The 13,133-nt window shown below is 38.6% G+C and overlaps 1 protein-coding gene across 1 annotated transcript in view; it reads left to right on the top strand.

The window, feature by feature from the left end:
• Window positions 1-13,133, top strand: part of EEA1 (early endosome antigen 1) — a 197,923-nt gene that overhangs the window by 36,688 nt on the left and 148,102 nt on the right. The window contains exon 2 of the mRNA XM_006870728.1: window positions 6,960-7,049. Coding sequence (XP_006870790.1) covers window positions 6,960-7,049 — 90 coding nt within the window. The remainder of the gene's footprint in view (window positions 1-6,959; window positions 7,050-13,133) is intronic.

Here is a 13,133-nt window from a genome sequence, read left to right as displayed (position 1 = left end):
TGGGTTGGAATCAACTGGAGGGCACTTGACAATAACAACAACAACATAGCTTGTTAGGAGCCACACAGTTTGAAGCCTTTACATAGTCAATAAAGCACAGATAAACATCTTTCTGGTATTCTCTGCATCTAGTCAGATGGGCTTGGCTAAAAGATATTTCTCATTCCACGTCCTCATCTGAGTGAGGTTGAAACTCTTGCAGTTCCCTGTCAATGTATGTTTTTTGCTGTTTTTGAATTATCTTGAGCAAAATTTTACTTGCATGTGATATTAATGTTATTGTCCAATGATTCCCACATTCTGTTGGGTCACCTTCATTTAGGATGGACATAAATATGGGTCTTTTCCAATCAGTTGTTCAGGTAGCTGAACAAATAATTGGAAGAGATCCATATTTATACTTATTTCCTGGCATAGATGAGTGAATGTCTCCAGTGCTGCATCAGTTTATTGAAAGATTTCATTTATAGTCCATCAATTCTTGGAGGCTTGTTGTTTGTCAATGCCTTCAGTGCACCTTGGACTTTTTCCTTCAGTGCCATTGCTTCTTTTTTGTGTGTGTGTGAACTGAGTGATAGTTTATGTGGGAGAACATTGGCTTTTCATCATTATGTCATTGCAATGATTACAATCTCCTCTGTGCATCATCAACAGTATTTGCTTCCATTCCCTCTGTGGTTTTTGGGGTGGGGGGCTGTACACAAAAACATTCAGGAATATATAATAATTTAAATAACCAAAGGGCACATTCTGCAAGCCTGCCTCAACAACTGATTTGGAGAGTAAGAATTGATACACCAGCTACTCCCATAGTGATCATGAGGTTTGTTATTTGATTTTTGGCTTTCTTGAGAACTCCTGGGTTTTTGTATATTTTATGACCTTATGGATTTATATCTGTTAGTTTGTTTCAGTAATTTGCAGTCTCAGCTATCATCAGTACAATGCCTTCAAGGTGACATGTCAATTTGACAAGACTCTGTTAGTTTGTGGTATAGCATCATTGCCTTTTGGCAAAACAAGATGCCCTAGATTCATTTTGTAAATTTCTTCCCTTAGAACTAGAATCAGCCACTTCTCCAAAAAAGCCTGTTTCCTTTTAGTGAGGAGCAGTAAGTAGAGACCACAGACTTGACAATTAGGGTGCTCATTGCTTTGGGGTTGTTGTGCATTTAAGTAATTGTTTTTTGTTGAGAGTTTTTATTGTGAATTGAGTGAAGGGTCACAGAGCAGATCCTAAGTTTTACATTATCAACAAATCATAACTGTTTCATGTTAGTGATTGTAGTCTCCTCCATGTAACAACAGTTAACTCGCTTCCTCCCTGTACTTCTTATTTCTATTCCACCCTCCTTCTCATCTTTGTCCTTACGTACATATTGTCCTTTTGATCTTGAATGCTTGACAGTTCCGTGCGGTTGTCCCCCTTATAGACCTTTCTACTACTTGACTGAAAATTGGGCACAAGAGTGAGTTCCTGAACAGTGGCCGAGGATGAGTCCTCAGTTTGTTGCTGTCTCTTCTTGACCAGTAAACCTGTGGTTTTGGTTTGTTTGTTTGTTTTTTTTTTTTTTTTTACAGTTTCAAGTTTTGTTCTTCATTTTCTTCCACTCTGTATGGGACATTCCAATGTGATTCCTTTCAGAGCAGTTGGTAATGGTAGCCTGGCACAGTGTAGTTTTCTCATTTCAGCATTGGGATGACTGATGTGATGTGACTGTTGTTGTTTGTTAGGTGCCTAATGTAAGTCACTGTGATTTCATGTGACACAGGAGACCTACCTCCCAGGATTTTCTAGGATTTTTGGAAGCAGACTGCAGGATCTTTCCCACACAGAACTGCTGGCTGTGTTCAAACTGCTAACCTCTTAGTTAGCTGTGGAGCACTTAATTGTTGCACCACCACAGCTCCTTTTAAGTGATCGCTGTTGTTGTTGTTAAGTGTTATCGAGTCAGTTATGGCTTATGATGACCCTATTCGAACTAGGATATATGCATTTTTAAAAGGTAACAGAATAAAACAAAATTCTAAGATCATAAAATGGTTTTGCTTTAATTTTGTATTGATATCCTGTTTGATCTTGTACTGAGTATTTGGAGGCTTGGCATAGCACTGTAAGATAAACAATGGGCTGCAGTTCATAACAGCTTTGAGTGGGAACTGACTGTGAGTCAGAACCAACTTGATGGTACTTAACAACACCACAACCACCACCACTGAATAGTGGTTTTTAGCATTAATATAAAAAATACTTTTTAACTAAAATACCTACTTTACTAAAATTAACAGTATGGTTACTGAATAGTTTATTATTTTAAAAATAGTTCTTAAATTTAAGCTCTGTACCACTAAGGATGTATAGTCAGAACATTGTGTTTGTAAATCGCTTGAAATAATTATTTTCTCTGTGTGGTTATATCACCAACTTAACATTTAACTATATTATGACGGAGGTTTGGGATAAATGAGAATATATGAGAGACTTTCAAAAAGTTGGTGGAAAAATTCCATGAAAAAAAAAAAGGTATTTTTCCACAAGTTTTTTGAAGCTCCCTTGTGTTAACTAAGCTAGGAGGATTGATGGGAAAGCAAAAACTTCCCCTGAGATGGTACAGGTTTGATGTGTATATGATGAATTGACTGCCCTGGGAAATCTACTGGGTACTGGCTGGAAAAAAAATCTATCCTACTTGGTAGAGTAGAGATGAAAGTGAAAAAGTGGAAGACCCTCAATGAGATGGATTAGCAGAGTGGGCTCCAAAATAGCAACTATTGTGAGGATGGAGCAAGACTGAGCAGTGTTTTCTTCTGTTGTACACAGGGTCACTGTGTGGTAGAACCCATCTGATGGCATTTACCAACAAAAAAGCAACCGGAAATAATAGGTGTAAAGTTTAGAGTGCTGAGTTAATGCTGTATTTTATAGTCTAGGGGAGAGATCATGGCAACTTGAATTAAGGCCATGCTCAAGGGGAAGAAGAAAGGACGACAGATTGAAAATTTTTATCGGTAATGAAATTAAATTGGTGGTTGGATATGAAGGTTAGGCAAGATGGGGATATAACGGTTCTGTAATCTGAGATTATCACAGAAGCATCATGTGCCCATGTAGTCCTATCTTAGCGATGTAGGTTAATGCGCTGGACTGCAAGGCTGGTTTGAACTGCAGGGTCGGTGGTTCCTTCTCACCAGCCACTCCTATACAGTGTTGCTATGAGTTGGAGCCAACTGAACAGCACTTAACAACAACAACAATCTGAGATGGGAATACACAGAGGTGACAAGTGTGTGAGAAAAGGTAATGATTTGGTTTTGAACAGCTTATTTTGTAGTGCTTTTAAGGTATTCAGGTAGAAATATTTAATGGAAAGGGAAATATGAAATTGTAGTTTAACAAATGTCAGGACTAGATGTAGAGTTTTATTTTCAAGTTAGTGATAATCAAAATTAAGGGAGCAAATGGAATTATGTAGAGAACATGTATCAAGAGAAGAGGTCAAACATGAGACCTCTTAGAGAACACCTGGAATGTTTTTCATAAAATTGATGTCTTTTTTTTTTTTTTTTCCCTCTCCATAAAATAGTATTATTACTTTTTAAAAGGTGTTTTTGTGTATCTGAAAGTGTCTCTTTAATTTTTTTTTTTAATTAATAGAAAGGTGTATTGTATACTAACAAACATTTGACTAATTGCCATTAGATATTAATGGTATCTAACTGTTGTGACTTAATGTACAAATTCATTCATAATCCAGGGACTACCTGTATTTAGGAGTCCTGGTGTGGCTCTGTGGGTTAATGTGCCAGATTTCAAAGCCATTTGAACTGCAAGTCCAGCGGTTCAAGCTCACCAGTTCCTCCTTGGAAACCCTATAGAGGGGTCGCTATGGGTCAGAACTAACTCGATGGCACTTCACAACAACAATCTATGTTTAATTTCTTAAATATCTGCTATTATTTATGATTGAAGCAGAGGAAGCTAATATTTTGTCAGACTCATTTATTTTTCTTTAAACATAGCATTCTTATTTCTTTGCTGTCTACTTTTATACATTTTTGCGTCTAGTTAGAATGACAATCACTTCGAGTCTTTATACTCGTGGTTACAATGTGTTACAGTGAAAGGATATAGAGTAAAATCAGCCAAGGGAAAGAGGTGCAGAGGGCAAGATCAGTGAGAGTTCCAGGTGTGGAGCTGTACAGATGCTGCTTGCTTCTCCCAGTGATAATGTGAAGCAAGCCAGGGAAACTCTTCTGAGCCTTGGTATCTAGAATTTTCATAGCCGCTGGGTCATGTAGCCATGGTTGACCACTGCATAACTAATCTTAGTCTCTACTCTCTCCAGATGGTGATAAACTACATGGTTACTTAGCATAGACCATCTGATGTGGCCCAAGGCCCCTAGGTATCCAAAGATAGGCTTATTAGACAGGACATTCTAAGAGTTCCTATACCTCCCAGGAGCTGGAGCAAAGAGCAAGGTTACCTCTTTATTGTACACTTTGACTAAAGCGTTTAATGGTTTTGAAGTTGTTTCCTACCAGTTTTTCTATGCATTAGTTTCCTCAGACTACTTGAAGGCATGGTCCTTGTTTGTCTCACACTGTCTTCATACCGGATATGCTCTCATTTTATATCCAGGTCTTAGAACAATGCTAGGTGCTCCATGGATGAGGAATGAATAGCTACTTTGAAAAAAAAAAAAAAAAGTTCAACAAAATGATTGTATTATTTTCTTTAAAAACCCAAACTCACTGCCATTGAGTCCGTTCTGACTGGGAGAGACCTATATAGGGTTTCCAATCCTATAAATCTGGGAGCAGACAGCTTCGTCTTTCTTCCACTGAGTGGCTGATAGATGTGGACCACTTAAGTGCTTTTTAGTTAATGTAAAAATATCTAAATCTAAGTAATGATTTCTCTGTAAAAGCATATTTTAAAGAGATCTCCCTTTTGTTTTAAAATTTTAGCAGGAATTATTTTTATCATTGTTTTTTGCAAAATAAAACTTTTATAAGTAGAAAAGTTAGAATTTTTATTGTTTCTTCTTGTTCGTTTGTACTAGAATTGGCTTTCTCTTGGAAGTAATGGAATTTTGTGGTTTAAGAACAGAATAAAAAGTTCTTAGGTAATTTAGCCATGACGACCCCTTAAACCATTGCAGTTTAGATTGTGTAGTAGAGGTAGCGATGCAAGAGAAATTGTCGAAGATAAGCATTTTGGCTCTGCTGTTTTCTGGTTTTTGTTAACAGTTAAGAGGCGCTCTGGTAGCGTGGTGGTTACTAATTAGGCTGCGAACCATAAGGTCAGCAGTTTGAAACTACCAGCTGTTCTGCAGGAGAAAAATGAGGCTTTCTGCTCCCGTAAAGATTTACAGCCTTGGAAACCCTGTACAGGGTCGCTATGAATCAGAACTGACTCCACGGCACATAACCACTACCAGGGTCTTGGGCAAATCACTTATTCCCTTTGAATCTGTTTCCTCATCTATAAGTAGAAATAACTTTTATTCTGCCTCTCTTAGAGATACTATGGTGATTAAATGAAATGTTTTGTGAAAGTTGGTTGAGGACTGTAACTCACTGTATACAAATGTAAACTTATATTTGTAAAAAAACTACCAATGAGAGAATGCATAGTGATCTTGATACAGTGTTAGCTACAGTCAGTCTTCAAGAAAGGATAACTACTAGTCGTTGTAGTTGTTAAATGCCGTTGGGTCGGTTCTGACCCATAGTGACCCTGTATAGGGTTTCCAAGGAGCAGCTGGTGAGCTTGAACCACTGACCTTGCAGTTCAAATGGCTTTACAGTCTGACGCATTAGTCCTAGCGCCCCACCAGGACTCGTAACTACTAGTGCTCTTTATTATTGTTGTACAGACCTTTACTTTCCTTCTATGGAAGGTGGTGTTTCTAAGTGCTGTCATGTCAGTTAAGACTCATAGCCATCCTGTTTTAGGGTTTCCGAGGAGCTGCTGGTGGGTTTGAGCTGCCAACCTTGCAGTTAGCAGTCCTTTGCTTACTCTACAGTGCCATACCAGGACTCCGTGTGTAAGGTTAACTCCTGGTCTTGTTTTGGTTATGGATTTTTTTTTTTTTTTAATTAAATGTTTTTATTTTGGATTGAGTGAAAGTTTACAGGGCACATCATCAGCTTCACATTCAACCATTCATATAGCTTGTTTCATTACATTGATTATTATCCCCTCCATATATCATCCGTTTACAGTGTTTCTCTCTATCCTCTTTAGCTTGTTTTTTTTTTTTTTTTTGGATGGCAGGGGACTTGCCTTTTTGGAATTTACAGTCTCGGCTTTTAGGGAAGGTTTTTACATTTGTCTGTGGATATCCAGGGCTCATGTATGAGATTACTAACAAGCATTACTGAATAATCTGATGAGGGACAGTTTGCTATGTCTACTAGGTAGCTAAAGTCTGATCCTCAGAGCCTATGGTTTGGACGGTCAACAACGCTTGGGCCCACAGGGGCTTGGCCTCCTGACCGGGTCTGCACAGTCTGCATCCGAATCCTCCTTATTTATTGTTTGTTTAAGGGACGCTGCCTGTCTTAGGCGGTCAGTGTGAATTCCTCAGTCTTACCAGTCATTGAAACTCATTGCAGCATGGCAATGGCTCTGTCTTAAGTTGCCGAGGTTCCACGTGATCCTTACCCGTCTCTGGCCACACGTCCAGCATAAACAGCCGCCATCCGAGGAAGGCAGGGAGGGAGGAGATCGGCTGGGGACCCCATATGCAAGACGTTGCCAGCCCACCACCTGGTCTAAGGTGACCAAGCAGGATCACTATGCTGAGGTTCAATCAAGTTCTTAGGGGATCTTACTCTCTAGCAGGGGTAGCAAATTAGTAGCCACTCAGTGTTCACTTGGTTATGGAATATTTTATGAATATCAGTAATGGCCCTTTTTTGACTTTCCTCCCCTTCTGTTTGTGTTTCAGACTCCTGGGAGGGTTGGCTCTCAAGGTCCTGATTTGGATTCATCAGGAACGCCTGTAAACACAGATGTCAACAATGAAAGCTCTTCAGAGGTATGGAAAGGTTGGCAATAAAACTCAATTAAGGGAAAGTAACAAATATTTGTGGTAGCAATTGACGATTGAACATGTCTTTTGTAGAAAAGTTGTCATAAAACTTCTAAATTGGAATGTGACTTGAATTATCATTGCTTAATTGTGAGAAAGTTTATATTAACACTGAAAAGTAGTAACTATATTGCCAATTGGTTTTCAATGGTTGTTGTTAAGTGCTGCTGAGTCAGTTCTAACCAATAATGACCATAGGGTTTCTGAGGAGCAGCTGGTGAGCTTGAACCACCAACCTTGTGGTTTAAACTGACTTTGCAGTCCAGAGCATTAACCCGCTGCACTACACCAGGACTCCTTAGTCTGCTCATAAAGAGTTACTGGTCAGTTAGTATCGATTTATGTGTGTGTGTACTGTGCTGAACTATTGGGTTAATGAGAAATTTAATTGTAACATGTATATCGTCAGCCCTTATATCCACCGATACCCCATCCATGGATTCAACAACCTCAACCAACTGCTGATAAAAAAAATTCAGGAAAAATAAAAGACTCCTGAAAAGCATATACGTGGTCAAAGCAATCCTTCCATGGCTAACAGGGACCGTAAAATGTTAACTACATATTATTTATATTGCATTAGCAGTTAAGTATTAATAATTAAATAATCTAGAGATGATTAAAGGAGCTCTGGTAGCGTAGTGGTTATGAATCGGGCTGCGGACCGCAAGGTTAGCAGTTCAAAACTACCATCTGTTCTGCTGGAGAAAGGTGAGGCGTTCTGCTCCCGTAAAGATTTACAGCCTCAGAAACCGTGTACGGGGTCGTTATGAGTCGGAATCAACTCCACGGCACTCAGCAGCAGCAGAGATGATTAAAGTGTAAGGGAAGATGTGTGCTTATACGCAAATACTGCGCCATTTCTAGAAAGGATTTTGCTATGGATGGAGAGCTTGTAACCAGCCTCCTGTGGGTACTGCGGACTGAATGTACATTATTTGTGGTCTTGTTTTTTTTTTACAAGTGTAAGAGAACTTTTGTGTTTGAAAGCTCATTAAAAAATTAATAGAGAAAGTAACAGTCTAAAAAAGAAATAATTCAAATTTCTTGTGAAGTCAATCTCAGTTTTATATTATTATATTTTAAACAAGTAATAATTCTTATTAAACAATGAAGATAAGAAAACATAAAAGCATCCACAGTACTGCCACTAGCAGATCAACAAACTCACATTTACTCTGACCGTTTTTATCAGCTGCTCACCCCACCCCACCTCCATTCTGCTCTCCTATTCCCTGTCTCTTGGTTGGTAGGCCTGTTATCTTTCCTGTGTTCCAGGCATATCCATTTATCTCTTTGTTTTATCTCTCTCTGGCCGTCTATCTCTTTATCTGTCTTGTCTTGATGTGTGTGTATGTTAATTGTTAAAAGATCTTAAGAGCAAGAAGAGAGATATTAGTTGAACTTATTAAGAGCAAGTTTAAGAAATGTTTTTAAAATATTCTAAACTGTGTTCATAATATGATGGACTCCAAGTGCTCAACTATAACCCAGGAAAGGACTCCAATAATAATTGTTGACTTCCTTCTCAAAACAATACCCAAATGAGCATTGAGCAATAGTTGGCAATCCCTGCTATATGTATTTTGAAGTTGAGTCATTTTCCTACACTTTGAGAGCATCCTTTTGTACCCTCTTCTGTATATTGGACTATGAACTACAAGTTCAAAGGCGTCAGCCACTCTGTGGGAGAAAGATGAGGCTTTCTGCTCCAATAACGATTTACTGCCTTGGAAACCCTATGAGTCGTTATGAGTGGGATTCAGTTGAGTTTGGTTTTCCATACTCAAATATTCCATGCCTCTTATTCTCTTTACCTTTAACTTCAGATGCATGTCTTTGTCTTGCCCCCAAAGTTGTATTTGCACATCTATTCTCTTTCTTACTTGATTAAGTGGAAGACAAGCCCCTTTTCCAATCACAGGTCAAGTCTGTATTTTGTGCCTGATGTTGTTCTGCCTACGTGTCAGATGTCATTGCGTTTTCTTTTCCCCCCAGTCCACTAGACTTTGGCTCCTCTGGCCTTTTTTCCCTTCTTTGAACAGAAAGAATCTAGTTCAGAGTCTTTTTACAGGCTCTCTGCCTGCCACAGTCTTCTTTGACTGGCTAGCAGCTTTCTTTAAGTATCTTTCAAATGCCAGGTCAGTTACCACATCTTCAGAGGATTTTTTGTATCTAAAGTACTTCAGATAAAATTACCGTCCATATGTATAGATCATGCCTGAGGTTATTACAAAGATTAAGTAACCCAGAAATTCCTTTAACTGTCCCCGTTTTCTTCAGTGTAAGGCCTCCTTTTCTCTCTCCTCCTCCTTTTATATCTATTTAAAACTTAAAAAAAAAAAAATGATCAGGCCTTGATAATGCCGTTTTCCTGGTCAAAACTCATGCTAGTTAAAGACTTCCAACTGAACTTAGAAAAAGGTCCCAACTCATTAGCATGTTCTTGATGGTGGCTTGCATATGGTATGTATGTTCAGGGTTGCTTTTTTTCTCCTCAGTGCTCTCCTATTCTCTGGGATCTAGGCTATTGAAGTTCTGCTTTTACAGTGTGCCAAGGGTTTTTATTTTTTGTTTTGGTAATTTCTGAGCTTTTGCATATGCTGATCCCTATATTCTACTTGTTTTTGCTTTTACTTTATTTGCTTGGATAGTATCTGATTATTATTACTTTGTTTGGTTGGCTAGCGTCTGATTAAGTCATGTAGATGTTGCTTTTCCCAGTAAACTTTTGTAACTCACATGTGGAGTAGATGGTTCTTGGAGCTATATTTCCTATTCCTTTGGTAATGCTTATTAGTTTGAAATTCATTCATTTATCAAATATTAATTGTGTGCCAGACAATAAATAGACACACTATGGCTTCCGTGGATACAACAGTCAATAAAATAGTCAGAAGTCTTTAGCCTGGTGGAGGCTATACTCTAATGGGTATAAACACACACATGAAACAGCATAATACACATGTGCAGTGGCAGACAGTTGATACTATTGAGAAAAATAGAGCAGGGAAAGGAAGATGAAAAGTGTTTTGGGTGGTTAGTGGTAGGATTGCCAGGGAAGACTTCTCTAAGAAGGCAGCATTTCAGAAAATCTGAAGGAAGAGAGAAAATGAGTCATGTCATTTTCTAGGGCAAGTGTGTTCCAGACACATGGAACAGAAAGTGCAAAGACTCTGTGGTGGGAGCCTGCTGGCATGTTGAAAGAGCAGCCAGGAAGCCAGCATAACTCTACCACAGAAAGTGAGGGGAGATTGGGTTAAGCTCAGAAAAGGGCCTTTTATACAGACGTAAGTGTGTACTCTTAGAGAGATGGTAAGCTATTGGATAGTTCTGAACAGGGAAGTGAAAAAAAGTTAATTTACATCTTTATATGATCTACTTAGGCTGTTGTATTGAAAATAGTCATGGTGTTTCATGTTTGAGGAGAAGAGTCATTAAATGCTAGACTACTAACTAAAAGTTGGGCAGTTTGAATCCCCCAGCTGTTCCATGGGTGAAAGATGTGGCCATCTGCTTCTGTAAAGCTTATAGTATTGGAAGCCCAGTCTGAATGAACTCAATGGTAATTGGTTTGGGTGTAGTTTATGTATGAAGTAATACTGATCTGTATGAGGGTGCTGTCCGGTTAATCTTGACTTCTAGTGACTATATGTGTCAGAGAGGAACTGTACTATCTTGGGTCTTCAGTAGTTGATTTTATAGAAGTAAATTGTCAGGCCTTTCTTTTCAGGAGCCTCTGTGTGGACTTGAATCTGGTTCCTATGGATTTGCAGGCAAGCACATTTATATCATTCTGGTAATAGTGCAGGTGCTAAGAAATAGTTGGATTTCTGTATACATTCTGAAGGTATATTTAGGTAGAACTAATGGTATTTTCTGATTCCTGTCTGCGCCCCCACCCAGTCAACAATCTTAATTTTTATCCAATCAATTCTGACTCCTAGTGACCCCATAGACAGAGTAGAACTGCCCCACAGGGTTTTCAAGGCTATCAGTCTTAACAGAAGCAGACGGCCACATCTTTCTCTTGCAGAGAGACTGCTGGGTTTGAACAGATGACCTTTCAATTATCAGCTAAGCACTTAACCACTGTACCACCAGACCTCCTAATTTTCTGATTAGTTCACCAAGTGACATCTTTGCTTTTGACACTTTAAAGAGGTCTTTTGCCGAAGATTTGTATAATGCAGTAAGTCATTTGATTTATTTACTGCTGCTTCCATGAGCATTGATAGTGGATACAAGAAGCTAAATGAAGCCTTTGACAGCGTTTCTCCATTTATCATGATGTTATTTTTTGGTCCAGTTGTGAGGATTTTTGTTTTCTTTATATCAAGGTGCAATCCATACTGAAAGCTGTAGTCTTCGAACTGCATCGATAAGTATTTTAAGTCCTTGTCGCTTCCAACAAACAAGATTGTATCATCTGCATATCTTCCTCCACTCCTGATGCCACAGTATTCTTGATATAACCCAGCAGCTCTGTTTATTTGCATACAGATACAATAAGTATGGTGAAAGGATACAGCCTTAGTGTATACCTTTCTTGATGTTAAACCATTCAGTATCCCCTTGATTTGTTTCTTGTTCTATGTACAGGTTCCTCATGTACACAATGAAATGTTCTGGAATACCCATTCTTCTCAATGTTTTCCATAGTTTGTTGTTGTTCACAAAGTTAAATGCTTTGCATAGTCAGTAAAACTCTTTCTGGCATTCTCTGCTTTCTGCCAAGCTCCATCTGATGTAAGCAGTGATATCCCTAGTTTCCTGTTTTCTTCTGAATCTGTTTTAAATTTTTGGCAGGTTCCTGTGGGTGTTTTGCTGCAACAATTAAAAAATTTTCTTCAGTAAAATTTTACTTGCTTGTGATATTAATGATATTGTTAGAAGATTTCCACATTCCATTAGGTCATCTTTCTTTGGAATGGGCACAAATACAAATCTTCTCCATTGAATTGGTCAAGTAACTGCCTTCCAAATTTCTTGGCATAGATGAGTGAGTGCCTCTAGTGCTGAATCAGTTTGTTGAAACATTTCCATTTCTATTCTTTCAATTTCTGTAGCTTTGTTTTTTGTCAGCGCCTTCAGTGAAGCTTGGACTTTTTCCTTTAGTAACATCGATTCTTGATCATATGGTACCTATTGAAATGATTCAACATCGATCAGTTCTTTTTAGTACACTGACTCGATCATTCCATCCATCTACTTTTGATTCTTTCTGGGTTATTCAACATTTTGCCCACAAAATCCTTCAGTAGTGCAAGTCAAGGCTTTAATTTTTACCTTCCTTTCTGTCAACTTGAGAAATGCTGAGTGTGCTTCTCCATTTAGATTTTCTAATTCCAGGTCTTTGCACATTTTTGTCGTCTCGAACTGCCCTTTGAAAATTACATTTCAACTCTTTCACCTCATCATTTCTTTCAATCACTTCAGCTTCTCTACATTCAAGAGCAAGTTTCAGAATCTCTCTGACCTCCATTTTGGTCTTTTCTTTCCTTCCTGTCTTTTGATGTATGATGTTCTTTATGACATCCCACAAATCTTCTGGTCTTCAGTTGTTAGTGTCTGAGGTATCAATTCTGTTCATGAGGTGATCTCTAATTTCAGGTGGGTTATACTCAAGATCATATTTTGGTTCTCATGGACTTAAATTTTAATTTTATTCAGCTTCAGCCTGAACTTTCATATGAACCAGTGATGGCCTGTTACACAGTTGGCCCCTGGCCTTATTTCAGCTGATGATACTGAGTTTCACTGCCCCTCCTCACAGATGTAGTCAACTTGATTCCTCTATTTCATCTGGTAAGGTCCATGTCTATGATGGTGGTGGTGGTGGTATGCCATAAAGTCAGTTCCGATTCATAGCGACTGTGTACAGGGTTTCTGAAGCTATAAACCTTTATGGGAGCAGAAAGCCTCATCTTTTCCCCACAGAATAGCTGGTGGGTTTGAACTGCTGACTTTGAAGTTAGCAGCCTGACTCTTAACCATTATACTATCAGAACTCCTTCCATGTGTATATTG

The sequence above is a fragment of the Chrysochloris asiatica genome, unplaced genomic scaffold (assembly GCF_000296735.1).
Source record: "Chrysochloris asiatica unplaced genomic scaffold, ChrAsi1.0 scaffold00149, whole genome shotgun sequence".
NCBI classification, from domain to species: Eukaryota; Metazoa; Chordata; class Mammalia; order Afrosoricida; family Chrysochloridae; genus Chrysochloris; species Chrysochloris asiatica.
Note: the sequence above shows the minus strand (reverse complement) of the source record. Positions and strands in the feature narration are given on the sequence as shown.